Source organism: Acinonyx jubatus, chromosome B3 (assembly GCF_027475565.1).
Source record: "Acinonyx jubatus isolate Ajub_Pintada_27869175 chromosome B3, VMU_Ajub_asm_v1.0, whole genome shotgun sequence".
NCBI classification, from domain to species: Eukaryota; Metazoa; Chordata; class Mammalia; order Carnivora; family Felidae; genus Acinonyx; species Acinonyx jubatus.
In genome coordinates this window covers 18,850,412-18,869,193 of record NC_069386.1, presented here as the reverse complement: position 1 = coordinate 18,869,193, position 18,782 = coordinate 18,850,412, and the positions used below count along the sequence as shown (strand labels likewise).

The 18,782-nt window shown below is 51.7% G+C and overlaps 1 protein-coding gene across 1 annotated transcript in view; it reads right to left on the bottom strand.

Annotated features, from left to right (window-relative positions):
* The window catches only part of ALDH1A3 (aldehyde dehydrogenase 1 family member A3), a 38,847-nt gene extending 22,696 nt beyond the window's left edge, over positions 1–16,151 (bottom strand). The window contains exons 1-6 of the mRNA XM_027067927.2: positions 15,932–16,151; positions 10,773–10,877; positions 8,640–8,780; positions 4,072–4,201; positions 3,254–3,315; positions 914–1,042 (exon numbers count right to left, since the gene is read on the bottom strand). Coding sequence (XP_026923728.1) covers positions 914–1,042; positions 3,254–3,315; positions 4,072–4,201; positions 8,640–8,780; positions 10,773–10,877; positions 15,932–16,030 — 666 coding nt within the window. The 5' untranslated portion in view covers positions 16,031–16,151. The remainder of the gene's footprint in view (positions 1–913; positions 1,043–3,253; positions 3,316–4,071; positions 4,202–8,639; positions 8,781–10,772; positions 10,878–15,931) is intronic.
* Positions 16,152–18,782: the final 2,631 nt, after the last annotated feature.

The window sequence follows — 18,782 nt, the reverse complement described above, 5'->3', positions numbered from 1 at the left end:
TTTAATTAACTTAATATTTAATGCTCTTAAAACACATTATTTTAAAAGGGAAGAATTTAGGACATGGTGCTTGAGTCTTAGTTGTCCTAGGGGCTGTGTTTTACCAGTTCTGTCAGTCTCATGAATATTATGTAATCATGTCCAACATCACCAGTCAAAGGAAAGTGGGAAACTGGTCAGTTCCTGGCCGCTGCTGCAGCCTTACTTCTAAGCGGTAAAGGTCACGCTTCCTGGTTGTATTCGCCCAGCTGAGAAGTGACATGAATGGATCTTTTCTCCCATCCCTCTTCCCTTCCTGTTTCTTTTTTAACCTCTTTGCAGCATACAAGCTGGGCACAGAAGAACTGAAGCATGTTGCCAGGTGTGTCTGGAAGGAGGTGTTTCTTTGGGCGGCTTATTTCCTGGAACGGTGGCTGTCCCGGGGGAGAGGACAGTCGTCGGAGAGCAAGAGCACTGGTGAGTGGGCCCGGCTCGGGGCAGCCGCTTCCGTGGGAGCCCGCAAGACCGTCCCTCCAGGAGAAAACCAGACCATTTCATATGCCACAAATGCAAGGACCAAAGAACCCCAAATATTTGGCTCCCTCTCAAGTGCCCCTCCTACAAATTCTCTAGACACAACATTTGCTCCTCAACCATAGGTTTGAACCCGTAATAAGAGTTAAGTATTCTCATTAGGATCAGTGGGAGGAATGGAGTTTCTTCTAGCTCAGTGACCACAAGCAGGAGAAAGAATGTACAGTTGCCAAGTGAGACACAGAAGCCCTTCCCTCCCACTCAGCTGTGAGCAGGCTGGCACTGTCACCCGCAGCCCAGCTCGACGGGGCAGCATTATCTGGTGCCGGTGGCCTGGTGCCTGGGAGTGGGAATGTTATCAACAAGGCACACTATTGTCTTTCTCTTCTGGATGCCTTACCTCCTTGATCAGAGAGCCCAGATAAAGGGCCGTGAGGGGGGTCTGCTCCGCCGGCTTCACAACTACGGTGTTCCCACAGCAGAGAGCCGGGGCCAGCTTCCACACCAGCATCAGCAGAGGGAAGTTCCACTACAACAGAACACAGAGGAACTCGTGGGAGGGCCTAGATCCACCCTGCTCCCCTGTCCTGGAGGCCCCGCGATGCCTCCCCGAAGGGTATTTGCTTCGCAGGGTCTAGATTTGGGGCATAAGAGGTAACACAGGACGGCAATGATCAGAACTTCATTCCTGGGGCACCTGGGTGGCTCAGTCGGTAAAGCGCCTGACTCTTGAGTTCGGCTCAGGTCAAGATCTCACAGTTCTTGAGATGAGCCCCACGTTGGGCTCTGTGATGACAGTGCAGAACCTGCTTGGGATTCCCTTTCTCCTTCTCTCTCTGCCCCTCCCCAGTTCATACTCTCTCTCTCTCTCTCTCAAAGATAAATGAATAAACATTAAAATGAAAAAGAAACTCATTCCTGCCCGGTGCTTCCTAAACTGCATTTTGGGAGATGTTAATAGGTAGTCTTTGCAAAGAGGACTCTGCTGTATGTTTATATTTCTGCTATATGTATATATTTCTTCCCCAGCTCTGTCTGGAATTCCTACCATAGACAACAAACATAAGATCTCAGTTCCCAAGGGTTGATATGCTTGGCTAAATGATGGTATTGTTTTGGGTTCACCCCCTAATGGTTGGGGTCCCTTCTTTCCTGGATCCCCACTTCTTAGCATGCAAATACCATCCTCTTTCCCATCTGACAAGCAAAGCCACACCTTCCCTTGGCCTGTACTGCTTCCAGCAGCTCCCTTCCCTCTCCTTGAAGCTTCTTGGCAGAGCTGTGCCCACGTGCCCAGGTCCCCTCCTGTAAGCCCCAGCAGTGGGGCTTCCGCTGCACCCAAATCTCCCAACAACACTGTTGGTGAACAAATCTAACAGCTGTGTTTCTGTCTTGTTTAATTTCAAGGAAGGAGGTGACCCCATTGATCACAGGAATGATCAACGTCTGGGAATGTATTCCATTCCTGGGATGCCCTTGACCCTTGCTGCTCAGACTTCTCAGTGGGACCCCTGATAGTCTTTGGGATTTGGCCCCAGGTCCTCTCCTGTCACTCTACAACCCCTCATTGGATGACCCCCCTCCCAACTTGATGGGTGGGAACACCTTTGTCCTGACCATCACCTGTGGGTAGCTCCAACCCTCACCTCTCTCTTGAGCTCTAGACCCAAATATGCAAATGCCTGATGGGACCCACTGGCCCCTCTGCCTCACCTGCCCAGACTTACCTTCATCTTTCACTTCACTCCACCCAAACCTACTTCTCCCCCCATCTTCCTCAAATCAACCAGCAACACGATCCACCCAATTCCAGCCAGGACTCACCCCCAACCTCTGATCAGCCACTGAACTCCACCAACTCTACGTCCTTAGGAGCTTTCAAATCCATGCTTCTGCTAGGTCCTCAAATATTTCCTGTCTTATCATTTTCTTGGCGGGGGTACCCCCCTCAGCCTTTTAAGTGACCTGCAAGTTTCTCAGGGACAAGGGCTGGACCCTTTTCCTTCAGGCCTTCAGTACCTGGTACCCTGGTGCCATGCCTGGCACACAGTGGACTCTCAACCGTTTGCTGAGTGCACATATCTCCTTCGTCCCTGGGAGCACATTTCCAATCCTCTCCGTACACTGTCACTTGTCTGCCCAGCCTCCCGCCCTGGTGTTGCAGTGGCCCGGGGCTTCCTCCAACAGACGGGCAGCATTACCACATTCCCTGGCTCCTGCCAGGCTCCCCACTGCACGGTGAATACAGTCCCAGGCCCTTGGCAGCCACAGCCCACTGGGTCTACACCACCTGATGTGTACACCTCCTCTTCCTCACTTTGTCTCCATCTAAGTGTGGCCTCACCAGCTGTCCTTGCCCTCCAAGTAGCCCAGACAACCCTACACCTTCACTCAGGCTATTCCTGCTGCTTAGAAAACCCACTTTCCTATTGAACCACTCTTTCTTATCCTTCAAGGCTGGCTTATGAAACCACTACTCTAGGCTAAGCCTGCTATTCCTGAGCCCTCTGCTTGGAATCCATGGTGCCTTCTCTTGTGCTCCTGGGGTCGGCCCCTTGAGAACAGGAGCGGGATCTAATCTATCCTGATAACTCTCAAGCACTGAACTCCATGCCACAGAGCAAATGCTCAGTTAATGCTGATGTGATCAAATCAAAACACATCAGAAACAGGTTCCAAAGGCTACAGGGGAATGGGGCGGGATCTACTTGGATCTATCCAGAAAAGTTATCATACTTACCGGAGTGATGGCTCCACACACACCTATAGGTTCATGCCTGGTGAAACATACAACGTTGTCATCTGGAAGAGGTTACATGGAGGAGAACACACTGGGATTAATCTAGGTTAAGGATTTTATGTAGCAAAACAACAAGAAACCCAGAAGCCCACAATGGGATCAGCTCCAAGTCTTGTCTAGTCTACAAAGAAGTGATTTTGAACTCAGTTTTAAAAGCAAACTTCCTGGGGCAGTGCCTGGGTGGGGTTCAGTCAGTTAAGCATCCAACTTTGGCTCAGGTCATGATCTCACAGTTCATGAGTTCAAGCCCCAAATCAGGCTCTGTGCTATAAGCACAGAGCCTGCTTTGGATCCACTGCTCCACCGCCCCTCCCCCACTTGTGCTCTCTTTCTCTAAAATATAAGTAAACATTTTTTTTTTTAAAGTAAAATTCCTTGGGGTGCCTGGGTGGCTCAGCCGGTTAAGCTCCGACTTTGGCCCAGGTCATGATCTCACGGTTCGTGAGTTTGAGCCCCGAGTCGGGCTCTGTGCTGACAGCTCAGAGCCTGGAGCCTGCTTCCAATTCTGTGTCTCTTTCCCACTAGCTCGCACAAGCGCGCGCTCTCTCTCTCTCTCAAAAATAAATGAACATTAAAAAAAGAATTAAAAAAGAAAAAACTCCTTAAGAGAAGAAATCAGCACAGCACCATTTCCTTTGGGGACAGGGAAGGCGCCTTGAGGGGGAAACCAGGGGTGCTATGAAGAGGCTACCTGGAGTGACGAGAAGACAGGGCCCCCAGAAGGCCCAGATGAGGCTAAGAGTCTTGCGCTGGCTCACCTGTGGGGATGGTCCGTCCCTGTATTTTGTCAGCCCACCCTGCAAAGTATCTGAGGGTTTTCACACAGCCCTCTAGGTCGATGAAAAAGGCATGAAGGAATGGCTTCCCTGTGTCCATCGTTTCCAGGGTCTGCAACATGAAGACAGCATCTATTTTAGACATAGTTTCCCTTTTGGCTGTCGGGCTGTTAAAGACAGGGGACAGGGGAGGAGAGCACAGGCCTAGAACACTGTGTGTGCAATGTTCTGCGTGTCCCTTCAGGAAGCAAGACACACATTTCCCATAAGACCTATCTCAGACGGTCGAGGATTTCTTTCCCTTCAAAACACCTCGATCTGGGGGGCTGGTCAGAGCATGGGCAGGTGTCCCCGTGAAGGACAGTGGATAGAAGTCTGATCTGGAGCCTCACTGGGAAGGAGGACACGGTAGCATTTGGTCTTCTGTCTGGAGCACAGTTGTCTCGCTCTGTGACCTGGCCGCACGTTGTGCATTTCCCGGGAAGCTCCTGGAAGGTTAGGCTTTGGGGAGGCTGGACAAAGGCTGGCTTCCTCTGACAAAAGGGGGGATGCGGTTCTTCTTTCTTGGCTAGGCTGACCCTTGTGGCTGTGGAAAGAGTGACAGAGCCCCGAAGGGTAGTGCCACCAGCCAAAGGCGCAGTCCTCCCCAACTGGGCTGCCCAAGCCGGATGCGCCGTCGGTCGGAAGGGAGCAGGCTCGCCCTTGGCAGTGAGGGAGGTGATTACCCAGGGCGAGTGCGCAGCCACTCAATGGTCCGGATTCTTTTCTATTTCCAGCCGGGGTTTAAGAGAACCCCTTTGTCCCTTGGACAAGCGGCCCCAGTTGAGTCCAGCGCTGAGACCGCCTGTCATCCATTCATCCATCTCTGCAGGAAGTGGCCACCCTGACACATAGCCTGGGGCTGGATTCTCATTTTAGCGTCGATGCAGTGAGAGGGTGACTTACTAGGGAAGAGAGGCCCCCTCCACGTGCACCTGTGTGTGCCTCATCTCTGAGCTTGACACCTGTGTTCCCACGTTGAGGTGCCGACACCACGGCTAATGGAGCCAGGTGACACCCAAGGTCACCTAGCGGGTCAGTGGCACTGAATTCAGGGCATCAAACTTCCAGCCGGCATAGTGACCACTCCTGAGGTGGCTGCCTCCAGACATTTGCATCTGGGAAGACTGGAGAATGGCCACACAGGGTGCTCAGGGCAGCTCTGTCAGAACTGGGGTTCCAAGCATTTCTAAACAGGAGCAACCGCTTCCCTCGCTGAGCTGCGAGCCCCTGAATCCCTCTCTGCCTCAGTTTCCTCATCTGTAAAATGAGAATAATCATAATAATAATAACAATAATACTAATAACTACTACTAATAGTAGTACTTGTCTCATGGGGCTAGTGCGGGGGCCAGAGCAGGGCCCGCCCACAGGAAGTGCCACGTTAACTGTTGCCGGTGACAGCTGTATGATCATGATCATCTTCCTTTCGGGAGGCTTCGTTTTGGGCAATCCTTACTTGGGGACACTGAAGAGAGAGAGGACTGTGAGTTGCTGAAGATGACAGGGCTGGTCTGGGTCTGGGGTGTGTCCCACCCCCAGCGGATGCTGTTCAGGGACCAAGTGAGGCCAACGTAAGATCCAGTGTGCCGTCCCTTACGCTCCTATCGATTCCATGTTGAAACTTTTATCTTCCCACAGGAAACCCAAGCATTGCAAATAACGCCCCAAAGTCCAGGACGGGCCTACTCCTGACGGCATCTGCATATCTGTCGATGGAATGAGGGAATCATTCTTGGCCTTTTTCTGGGATGGGACAAGGAGGAGAAAGGCAGAAGACTATGGCGTACCATGGTAGGGAAGTCCTGCCTCCAGTCCTGGCTTACCTCCTCTGGCTGGATAACCTTGCACAGGTTACCTAACCTCTCTGGGCCTCAGTATCTTCATCTCTGAAACGGGATAATGAATGTGCAGGCCAAGTGCCCAACACAGGCCTGGTACATGGTGAGGATTCAGCAAGCATCGGCTAGCTGTCACTATTAACTTGGGCCACTTTGCTTCTCAGAGGGATGACATGAATTTGCCAGGTTGGTTTTATGGAATCTGTCCAAGCAAAACCAGGGTCATAATAGGTTTAGACAGGAAATTCTTTTGAAACATTAAAAAAAAAAAAGAGAGAGAAAGAGAAAGAAAAAGAATCACAGATGAGTGTACAGGGTTGAACCTGAGATATCAAGTGTTAGCTACTGATTGGGACTTGTAAACAGTTATTGTGGCTGGACCAGGAGTGAACCGCAGCCGCTCCTGCGTTTACTTCCTCTAACATTTTAAGAGAAAAATATGCCTTCAGAAAAACGAATGCATCGTAACCTTCAGATACTAAAGAATGAGGCAAAGTGCGAAGGAACCTGTCCCTTCACTCAAGTCAGTATTCCAAGGCTTAAAATGAGGAGGCCCAGAAATGGGGGTTGGGTTGAAAAGAGAGCCAACAGGGAGGGCCCCTATATGGGGCGCTTCCAGAGAGAGCACCCACAGAGCCAGAGTCTGGGCCCCAGGTGCCTCAGGAAGGGGGAGAAAGCTGGGGCTGCCGGATCGCCCACATCTGTTTCTAAACATTGAACACAGAAGTAAATACGTAGCTCTGTCAAAACCACTGAGCCGGCAAGAGAACATGATGGAAAGAAGCACTACGCTGCATGAAAATGCAAGAAAACCATATCAAGGTGGAGGGTGAGGGTATTTTCCTATGATGTGGTCCTGGTTTGAAAAACATATTTCCCACTAATTCTCTTGTTCCTTTCACGATGTGGCAAAGAGCCGGATCTTGTTTCTCGTGCCCAGCCAGGTCCCGACAACACAGGCAACTCGCTCCGTCTATCACGACCCAGTCCTGCCGCCCGTGCGGCGGGCTGCCGGCGAAGGTGGTTCTATGGCCACTGCTCCCTAAGACGATACTGACACTTGAGGACAGGGTGGGGAGGGGTGCCCAGGGCACATCCTCTCCCGCCTGCTATTAGTCCCCACGGACATTGCAGACTGATGAGCTCATGCTGGGTGAAAACAGAAATGTTTTTGAAAAAGCCAGTCTGGCAGCTTGAGAGTTGAGGCTGGCTTTCGTTGCAGGAAGAAACCAGAGGCTCCTCGGACAGAAACGCTGACCTTGAGAGGGAGCCACCCCTCACCCGGATTTGGGGCACACATGCTGGGCAAGGGCCGACTGGGGAGGAAGGAAGGAAGGAAGGAAGGAAGGAAGGAAGGAAGGAAGGAAGGAAGGAAAGCTCAGGTCTCTGTGCAGATACACCCTCTGGGCATTGCACCTAAGAGCAGGACCCGAGATGCAGGGTTCTTGAGCCCTCCACCCCCAAAACACACATCCAGGGACAAAAACAATCTCAGTGTCCTGGATGACGCTGTTCTCCATGACGGTAGATATTCTATGGCTCGTTCCAGATACCCGATCAAGAAAGGAAAGAACCATTTTTCCAAATCAGAGGCTGAAAAGGAGATTTTTCTCCCCTACCAACTGGGCCTCAAGGTTTGGAGCAAGTTTTAAACAGGAGTCAAAGCCATAGGAGGGCAGCATGTGGAGGGTGCAGAGGACCTCAAGGCAGGAGATGGCCCTGAAATTTCCTCTGCTCACTCATTGCAAGACTAAAGGAAGGTCTTAGGAGCCCTGTGAATAATGCATTTACAACCTATAATTGTCTTCACAGTCCGGTCTGATCGGAGCAGCCCTACCTCATGGGGTGGGTGGAATTCATGTGCCCATTTTGCAGCAGCAGAACTAAGATTACTAGAAATTACTGGCCAGGAGGGTATAGAGCTGGGTGTGCAGCATTATTTATGAGGAATGCTGTTACCAATAATACCTGTCATCTAGTTAGTGATTACTGCATGCCAGGGCCTCTGCTAAGGATTTTAAATGGAGCACTCTCACAACATTTAAATACAATTCTTACTGATATCTTCCACAAAGAAATACATGCTCAGAGAAGTACAGCAACTTGTCCAAAGCCACGCAGCTAGCAAGTGGCAGAGGCGGGATCCGAATTGATTTTTAAGTCATAGGGGAACAGGTTTTTCTATGTTGAATGGCAGCATTTATCTTAATAAATATTCAAAAGATATATACACCAGCACATTAAATCTGTAATGTCATGGATATTGTCACTTAGGAGGAAGTTAAACTTAACTTTGAAAGAGATCTCATGTGAAAAAAAAATTAATGTCATAAACATACAGGTGCAGGGCCAGGATATGGCCTAGCTCATCTGGCTGGCTGTGACTATGAGTCTGGGAACCGCCAACGCAGCTGAACTGCATCCAGGCAACTTCTTGGTCCCGAATGTGAACTTCAGGGGGCAACAGTCTGACTTCAAAACCAAACAGGTGACGGTGGAGGGCGTGGACACGTGCCTACTGCCAGAGAGCCATACCTCAAAGGGCCTAACACATCCACTTCCACACAAAACCAGCGCCCTGGGTCTCCCCCCACACTCCGTGGGGCACAGGCCCCCTCTGTGAGGCCAGCCAGTCGTCCCACACCTGCCCGCCGACGCGCGCGTACTCACAGCCAAGACGGTGCGGTCCCTCTCCACAAGGTCAGCCAACTGATTCAGCAGCCGGCCACGGCCCAGCGCATCCAGGCGGCGCCACGGGGAGCCCCTCTGGAAGGCGGCTTGTGCGGCCTCCACTGCCTTGTCCACGTCGGGCTGAAAACCAGAGTGAGTGTATCATCTTTTGCTGTGACTGCATTTTGGGAGAACTCAGCTGTCCGTTTCGGAGAACAGCAGAGACGTGCCTCCATCACACAAGCAGAGGAAGGGGGTTGGGGGCAATCGGAAAAAGGAAGCTACGTTTCAAATCTCTGGACCTGTTCGGGGCTTCAGCGTGACTTTCTGCTTCTTTACATCTTAGGTCTTTTTCAAGATTCCTACAATGGCCAAGCATGAACCATCCTTCTGATTATAAAAGCATTTTAAAATAGTTTCTAAAACTACCGACCTTAATTATTTTTCTTGGTGATCCGAGTAGGAAAAGATTTTTCCACTTGCTAGCTCAGTCTGGACACACACTCCCGCAGTTATTCAATTAGGTGGGGAAATGTCTGTCTTTTTATTTTAGCTTGGCATTGTATTCAAGCTGAGGACTCTGGTCCCATAGTGAGAATGGGGCAGGAGTGCTTCTTGGGAACTGACCACATCGGAAAAGTCCACAGACGGGGAGGATCTGGAACTTTTCTCTCCCTTCAGCCTCACCTACCCCCCTGGGGGCAGAAGTATTGCACCATTTTATAGACAAGGAACTGGATTTTCTGCGCACCCATAGAATTATAATCAAAACTTCTTCGTAAAAGGAAGGAGGTGAGAATTATTTAGACTTGTTTAAGGTCACCCATTCTTATTTCAGGAAAATGAGTTCAAGGCTCTGATTGCTGATGGGCGAGAGCTCATCCCCCAGGCCCCTCAGAGCCTCATTTCCCTAGGAAGGTGATGCCGGATGCAATCAAGAGGGGGACACCACCAAGATTCTCTGTCTCCAAAGCATGCTTGGAGGCCACTGAAAACTTGGGCAAAGGAGATATTAAGACTTTGAATTCCTTGTTCCAGGCTCTGGGAGCCAGAGCCTCTCCAGGCACAGGGGACAGGACAGCCTCTGATTCCACGGGCTCAGAGCACTCACCCAGACCAAGAGAAAAGCCAGAGCCTGAGGCAGGGATCTCATTCTCCTCCTTGATTCCTGTGTAATGATGCACCTGGGAATCACCCACTGGGAATCCTGCTCTGTGCCCCCACGCCCCAGCCACCCCATGTACTGACATCATATAAAGACGAGCTTCCCGATGCTATTATCTTTGTAAATACAGCTTAGCCTGAAGCACTACACACAGAAGGGTCTGTATAGGTAGAACCACTGTGTTTCCTGCCTGGCACAGAACTATTACTGGGGGGATCAAATTCAAGCCTATTTTACACACGTCTTTCACCCTGTCCACATTCGACATTACCCATACGCTTATAAGAACATCAGATGATTACTCTAGTGGTGGAGGAGAGGTTTCAATTTCCCTTCCCTCCTTAGAAAAGCTTTACCTTCAACATTTCTTCTAATGGCACGTATATTTAAAAGATACTTTCTGGCTTTGAAACGTATCAAGGACACATCCAGAAGACATAGATATATATGCATAATTATATAGTTTTACGGTTATATAGTTGTTTTAAATAGTTATAAAGACTATAGCTTTACATGATCATTTCAGGTTCTGGCAGAAGAGAAATCTGGCCACTGAGTCTTTTTCCCTTCAAGTCTTTTTTTTTTTTTTTTTTTTTTTTTTTTAAGTGTCTCCTGCCAGAATGCTGCATTTGGGTGAAACACACCAGCCGGAAATGCTTTCTGGAAAGATTCTTTAATGCCTCCAGGTTCAAATAATTGATAAAAACCTTTCCTTTATCCCTGTGCTGAGGAAAGCTGAGGTCATCCTTATAGATGGGGAAACATCTATCAAAGGAGAGTGACTGTTTGCAGTGGATTGTCCCTAATTGATCCCATTCTGGGCCATGTGTCTGGGAAGCAGCTAACTTAGGTCTTACCCGGAGGACAGGCCCATTCTGTCTTACAACTGAGCCAAACTGCCTCCTTATCCTTTAATTATCGGCAATTTAATTACTTGGGGGATGGGGGGGGGTAGGTGGAGCACTCACCTTATCTCCTTCTTCTACTTCACATATTTTTTCTAGAGTTGAAGGATTATATGTGGCAAACTTTTTTCCACTCTTGGATTCGTGCCATTCATTGTTGATGAATATCTAACCAGGAAAGGAAGTTGTAATGCATTAGGGTTAAATCAAAATCATATCATTCCAACATGCTGAGGACCTTAGGTAATGTCTTGTCCTTTCCCCACCCCCCCGCCACCTACCCACCCGCCCACCCCTTTATAGATGAGACCTGGAGGGGAGGTGGAGTCCCACGCCCACCCCGGAGCACCCTCAGAATTAGAATCCAAGTCTCCTAACTTTTAATGCATTCTCAGAGAATTACTTTTTGTCATAATGAAACTGAAGTCATTTAGAATTTTTCTAAAATGTTGTCTCTCTCTTTTTAAAAAGCATTAATACGGATTCATGGAAGAATGGCTAGCGGGTATAGGTTAAATCCAACACCCTCATAGAGTTTGGGCGAAGACTAAATAGGTTTGGACCTATAAGTGCCAAGGAATCACCTACCCCCGAAGGGTAGGTCGGCAGTGAGCACTCCCTTCTGCCTCCTTCTTGCGGAAACCCCCAGCCAGATTGCCAAGGAATTGGCTTTCTACAAGGATCTTACCATAATCCCTAATCTTTGTTAAACGTACATTGGCACTCCTCCCCCATTCTCTTTAAAATGTCTATGTTCATGTTGGGCTTGATAAAAGCCAGTGTTGGAATACAAAGATAAATATCTGGGTTAGGAAATGGTCTGATTATATGAAAAGATGTAGCAAATAGTCATTTATATCTAGAACCAAGGAATTAACCCACAGAAATCATTTAGCTCGGGGCCTCAGTTACCTAGAACACAACCAAGAAGAAGGATGTTAAAAATAAAAAGACATCATGAGCACACGAAAAGGAATTCACAAAGTTCCCACGCTGAAATGTATGTACTATTTACTCTTACTTTACTCTAGCTGCTAACTACCTTAAAAAAGCACCACATTAAAAGAGAGGGCTTTGGGAAAGGAATGAGGAACAGAGGTGACAGCTAACATACAAAACACGTTCTGACAGCGTGGAGGCCCCCGTAACCCAGATAGAACAGACGATCTGCTGCTGTACCAGCTTGGGACAGCCTTGTCATCACAGCCCATCATGGCGTCACAAAGACCCCAGTCACAGACGTGGGTAAGACACCTTAGAAGCATTTCCATCAATAATTTCTAAGTACAAAGCTAGCTTATCAAAGTCTGTTTCTACATCTATATGCGTATCTTTTGCTTCCCTTTCATTAATTTTCAAAGAATTGTGTCACTCCAAGGGCTATTTTCAATTGCTGTGAATTTTATTCATTAGGAACACTTGACTCCCCAGTGATGATAGGCAAGCAGAGCGACATCTCATCCAGCTTGTGCATGGCTTGATTACGGTCTCTGTCCTGGACTCTGCTGTAAAAATTCCAAAGCTCACTGAGAAGGAAGCGCGCTCTGCGAAGCTGCTGGGGGAAGACTGTTTTGGTAACTCTCTCTGAAAGCGGGGAAGTCTCATCATGGCGGGGACAAAGCACAGAAGGCCAACTCTTGACGGGGCAGGTGGGCAGAGGCACCTTGTCCCCCATGTGGAATCCAGGGCTGAGGGCATCCCTTGCCTGTAGGATGTGCCTGTCTGACTTCTGGAAGCTCAGCTTCTTCAACATAAGGCCAGGCCCCCAGGGAAGCACGTGGAATAAGCCAGGCTACAATTACAGGTTTATTCTTCCAGCTGAAACCAAATCCAAGCGTTCACTTTTGCCATCCAGCGAGCAATCACTCGGTAACAGCGAGAAATTAATAAGTGGGGAAGAGGGGTTCAGTTAGCGCAGGGACGAAAGCAGAGCCAGAGCGGGGGGGGGGGGGCATTTGTCGGAAGATGAAATTTCGTGGGTTAGCAAATAGAGACTGTTAGTGAAAACTGCTGATTCTGGGTCCTTCCTGGTATCAATTCCAAGGGGGAGGGAAATGAGAAGACGGTAGAAGAGAATATAAATAAGGAAGATGGAGACAGATTGCAACGATCAGATGTCTGTTATACTTCATCTCCAAGCATGTGCCTCCAAAAAAAAAAAAAATTACTTGGTTGGTCATGACATTCGTCTGTAGTCCCTCCTAACCAGCAACTTAAAAAACAACAACAACAACAACAACATTCAGACTCCTCAACTTTGACCATATTTTCCCATCACAATGTTGCCAATTTAGCAAGATTTTTTTTTCTTCCTGCTACACTAGTAAAGTAATCTTGGAAGTGGTTTCTAACTGTTGATTTTCTCTCCACGAAAACAAAACAAAAACACAAATAAAGAAGGGGTCAGTAAGTGTGGCTTACCAATTATGCTGCCTGTATTGTCTTGAGCCCCAAATAAGGAGAAAGTCTCCAGAAAAAAAAAAATGTTATCTTCCACTTGTGAATTGGTATCAAATAAACCTCACAGAGGTATGAAATTGTTACACCAAGCTGTAGGCGAACTCGAAATTTCCTGAAGAAGAAAGGCGTGTTCTCCGAACTGAGCTGGAAAACCACAGCTGCTCTGAGGAGACCTGGGTCCCGGGTGGAGAAGACGGGGGTCGTGCAAGGGAGGTGTGCTGGCGCCATTTACAGTAACTTCCATTGGACTTCGGCTAAACTCAGAGGAGTATGTTTTCAGAAAAGGAGAGTTGAGGGCAGTTTATTTTTCACAAAAGAAATCATAAAAACGGGAATTTTAGTGAACCAGAAACTCTTAAGGAGAATCTCTGTTACCGGAAGAAATTTTATAAGGGAAGAAAAGGTCCCCCTGAAGTGAAAGAGCTTGGTATCCTCTGAATCTGGGAAGGGGTGCCCAAGGGGATCCTTCCCCCACACCAGGGTCACATAGCAGAGCCCAGTGTTAAAACGGGAGAACAAATGAGGAAGTTCCGACAAGGTCGTCCTTCTGGAAACTGGCCTTACCCTAGGAAATGGCACCCCCAAGGCTGGGGCTCAGACCCGCCATTTCTTCCATTAGCAAGAAGTACCATGAGTCAGGTTTGAAAAATAACAGGCCTTTACTGGCTCACACACTGCACCCCTCCCCACCGCCTGCTCCGGGCCTCGATGGATTCTGCAATTCTGTGTCTCCTGCTTCTTTCCTAGGCCCCTTCTGCTGTCTCTCCAGCCAGAGGCTCCCTCAGCATTGCTCGCCAGGGTTGCTGTCCCTCAGCCACCACCACACAGGCTGCCTGGGCCCTGCAGGTGCTAGCAGTAGGCCTCTGCGGTGGTGGGTCTGCAAAGACAAAACAGGCAGAGGCCTTACCCTCCACAGGGAAGGAGAGTACAGTGGCCTGACATCAGGCCACAGCAGCCATCATCACCCGGGAGCCCCTAAGTCTCCAGGTTCTTTGGAGCCTCCCCCTCCCCATCTCTTCTCAGCCTTGATCACATACCCTGCTCTGTTCCACTAAGAAAAAGGGGCTGCCCAGCAAGACAACAGACTGGCCGCTCTGTGAATCTTCTAAGATCCTTCTCTATATACACTTGTAAAGGGCCGTAAAGAATCGCAGAGAAAGAAATATTCCATGTGGCTTCCTTGTTCTGATAGGACTCAAAAAGGCAGAAAGAAAAAGGACAATAACATAGGTGATTTCTGGGTTCTGCCTCCTTTAAAAAAAGCCCCAAACTTACGAAACAAAAATAAAACCAAACGTCACCACCACCAACAGGCAAGCAAGCACCAGCAGTGTTAACGATCTACAAAGACGTAGGTACTATTCTTATGTTCCCAGAGCGTGTGGTGGAATTTTTCGCTCCAAAGCTGATACTACTTACGGAAACTACATTAAAAATAATCTCCAGCGTTTATGGTGAAGTGTCTCCACTGATTACAGAGCCCTCTGAAAACAGTTAATTTAAATGTCATGTGATCTGAGGCAGAGCCGACATTAAGTGCCAAGAGACCCAAATCTGAAGGCCACACATAGTGGCCTACAACTTTCTCCGCTTGATTAAAACTATTTGAGAGGCATAATTGCTACTTTTGAAAGTAAAATTGGTGGGGGAATTTTCTAAGTGCTGTGTCAGCTGGAGTTGGGGGCTAGGGATAAGATGCAAATTAAAAAATAAAAAGGAGGGAAGCTGGGGAAAGAGATGCCAACGGAGGCTCTCGGCCTGCGACCCTGCAGCGCTCCCCGTGTCCACGGCCTCCAAACAGCCTCTCCGTGTCCTCCCACGGGACGCGCTCCCGGCAGCCCTCCGCGGCCGGCTCTCCAGGCCTCGCCATCTTCCTTTCTGCCCTAGGCAGGTGATCTCACCGCCCTGCAGACGCCGGCCTCCCAGCCCGGCGCAAACCAGCAGAGACTCCACGGGGTGCGGCGGGGCCTTGCCACCAGCGCGGCTTCCCAGGCCCAGTTCGGAGACCTTCGGGAACACATTCTCCGTCTGTCAGCACCAGTGCTTCTGGGCTCCAAGGCAGTTTCACCAGGGCTCACCTTCCTACTTCCCCTCGCTCTGCTGGTAAGCCAGGTAGGCTAGGCTCGGAAGGTACGACGTCTCTCCAGTTGGCTCCCGATGACATGGGTTTGGAGTCTCCAAGTGGCGGGTTCCCAGTGCAGCGCGAGCTCCGTGACCAACTCTCGGTGTTCTCAGGCACCCTCTGACCCTCCCAAAGCCTGGCCCGTTCGTCCCCGGAAACCTTGTCGCAGGGTCTGCGGGAGACCGGCGGGCCCGAGGGGCCGCGGCCCGCACCTCCACTCGCCTTCAAAGCGGGCCCTGCAAGGGCACGTCGGGGCCGCGCCGGTGGCAGCCTGGAGCCGCACGGGCGCTGCGCAGCCTCCCTCGCCAGGCTCGGTGGCTTAAAGCGCTGAGCCCCGCCGCCCGAGGGCCCGTCTGGGACGGCAGATCGCGGAGTCACCTTCGGGATGCGCGGTGGACGCGCTCGCTCCCGGGAGGTCCTGCGCCGGACGCCGCTAGGAGAGGGCCCGACCCAAGCGGAGAGGCTCCGGTCGCGGGAACGCCGGGCGAACTCGACTGAAGGCGCGCCGCCCGCAGCGCCCAGCACCCTCGGAGCGGAGCGGCGGGGCTCCCGGCCTGCTGGCTCCGCATCCCCGCCACCCGGGCCGGACAGCCCAGCTCAGAGCCAGGCGACCGTCGGGTGGGATGGGCGCCCACCTTACCTTGGTAAACTTGACCTCCAGGCTGCGGACGGGGCGCGGCAGGGCAGGCGGCTTCCTGTCCGGCTGCCCGTTCTCCACGGTCCCGTTGGTGGTGGCCATGGCTCTTCTGCGCTCCCTGGCCCGAGGCGCGAGAGTCTGCGGCGCTGGCTCCGGCCTGGATGGTGCGCAGCTTGCTCGCGGGGTGACAGCTCCGCGCCGCTTTATGGAGCGACCCACGCCTCCCGCCCAAGGGGGCCGTCTAATTGGCTGCAGGACCGGAGGAAGGGAGGGCGGGCGGGAGGGGAGGGGGCCGGCCCGCCTCACCCCACCCCGCCCGCCGCCCCTGCGGGAGCCCGGCCACCCCCCGCCCGGCCACCGCGCCGCGCGCGCTCCCCCGCCCCGGAGGCTGCCCTTGGAGGAGCTCCCCTGAAGAGCCACCGGGCCCCGGAAGTGCCAGAGCTCCCGCAGCGGGCCAGGGTAGGGAGCGGGGGCGCCAGGGCCACAGCGCCCGGCCCTTTCCCCGAGTCGGGCGAGCTCTCCCCGCCGCACCTGCCGCCCCCTGCCCGCCGCCGCTCCGCGCACTCGGCTGACTTCGGTCGGCGCGCCGCGCTCCGGGAATGCGCGCCCCCCGCCCGCCTCGGGGCCTGAGCCGCGTCCGGGGTCGGGGCGCCCCACGGGGCGGCCCCGCTTCGCTGCCCACGTGCCTGGGCCTGGAGTCCGGTCGTCAGGTCCCCGCTCTCAGGACAGACGCCCGCCGCGCCCCACTCGGCCCCTTGCTGGGACAGCCTCCTGGGCCCTGCTGGCCCAGATGGCCAGGACTTTCCCCGCGGCCCTGGGGCTTCACAGGCCGAGGGCCAGAGGGCAAGAAAATCGTTTAGCCCTTCCTCTGGCGAGCTGGGCCTCTGTCCTTAACAGGCGCGGACCGCCCTGCAGCAGGGGCCCTGGACTTTTCGGATGCATAAATTATACCTCAATTTAAAAGAATGAAGTAACAAAGAGAGAAATCACATCAGATCTTTGCAGCTTTGTGTTTTAAGAGTTGGGCGGTTGTCTGGTAGGTTGCTCCTGATTTCCCAGGGAAGCCGAGGCATATTCGTCTCCCCTTGGTTTGCCCGTTGGGAAAAGCTCCACCAACCCCAGGGACTTGCCCCGGGCCCCATCTGAGACATGGAAGTGGCTTCTCATGCTTGTCATACCTCGGGTTTCTGGAACAATGATGTGGGGCATGAACTCGGCAACAAAAGCAGTGGTTTAATCCCCAGTTAGGCTCAGCCCCTCAGTCCATTTCCTTCTGTGAGTAATCTTCAACGGGGAGACCGGAAATGGCGGCACTCCTTGGTGTCTTGATGTCCTGATGCTCTGTTGGTTTGGCGGGTCTCAGCGTCCCTCTCCCTTTCCTCACTACAGTGTTACTGTGTGTCCTTCTGAATAGTGGAGTAAACAAGCTTTTAAGCTTTTACAAACTGTTCATCAGAACACCTGCCCTCTGGGGGTGAAAGGGTCCGATGCTGTTATGGGTTAGAACACACAGGTGATGCAGGGGAAAGGGATAATGGGTCCCCTCTGTGGGTTAGGGCCGACCCACATCAGTGAGTCTGTCTTCAATGCCAGGCTCATGAACACTGAGGCGTCGGGGAGCAATGCTCCTCCCAGTCCCTGGGCTCCCTCCCCTGCCTGACTGGCCCCGTGGCCCCCATTCAGCTCTTGGAAAACTGTGGGTGGATGTCTCATGTCAGGGCCCCTGGCTGGATGCTGAGCCCAGGAAGGCCTGCAGGGTCCTGGCAGCACCTTCTCCCTGCACTGGGGCCCAGGCCCCAGTTTAGAGAGTTTCTCAAACTTGCAGCCTTTGTCGTGCTTGGTGCAAGGCTGGTGGGTGCACCAAGCACGACAAAGGCTGCAAGTTTGAGAAACTCTCTAAGCAGAACTCTCATTCCAGAAGTTTCTGTGGGACTCTGGGTGGTTGAACTTAAATCACTTGTGCCAGGCTTTAAAAAAAAAGTCTGAAGATTTGTAGAAGCAACTGTGTTTATTAAATTACCACTGGTGGGCACCTGGGTGGCTCAGTTGGTTAAGCGTCTGACTTCAGCTCCAGGCATGATCTCGTGATCTGTGAGTTCAAGCCCTGCGTCGGGCTCTGTGCTGACAACTCAGAACCTGGAGCCCACTTGGGATTCTGTGTCTCTCTCTCTCTCTGCCCCTCCCTCACTCATGCACTCTCCCTCTCTCTCACTCTGTCTCTCTCAGAAATAAATAAACGTTAATTTTTTTTTTTTTTTTAAATAACTGCTGGCTGTCTGGGTGGAGGCAAACAGGGTGGGGCTTAGAACTCTGCTCCCTCAGAGAGTGGAGCCTGTTTGCTCGGAGCTAGACAGCTGCCATCTTGCTCATCATGAAGTCAGACACAGAGGCCACCTCAACTCACACCCAAAGACGCCCCTGTGACCTGCAGCATCTGGCCTCGGGGGCCAGTTGCAGTGACGTTGACCATCTCACCTGCAGCTCCTCCTGTAGACAGCCACCCACATGAGCCTGGGAGGCTGGGATCAGAGCAGAGCACCCAGACACAGCAGGTAGCTCCCCGGGAACAGATCAGGAGAATGCGCCTGGTTCCAGACTTGTCTAGACCAGCAGGCTACCACTGCTCCCCTGTCTTGCCACCCAGTGGGAGGGATGAAGGCAAGATGCTCTTCTCCCCATTTTACAGGTAAGTAAACAGAGGCATGCAGATACTTGCCCCAGACATCGGCAGCCGTGGAGAAACCAAGGCCAGACTGTGTGGGGGTGGGTGGTGCAGACTGTGGAGGAGGGATTTCTCTTACCTTCTTCTGTATGTTCTTTCACCGAAGTGAGCACCTGTGGCCTGTGGCCCCAT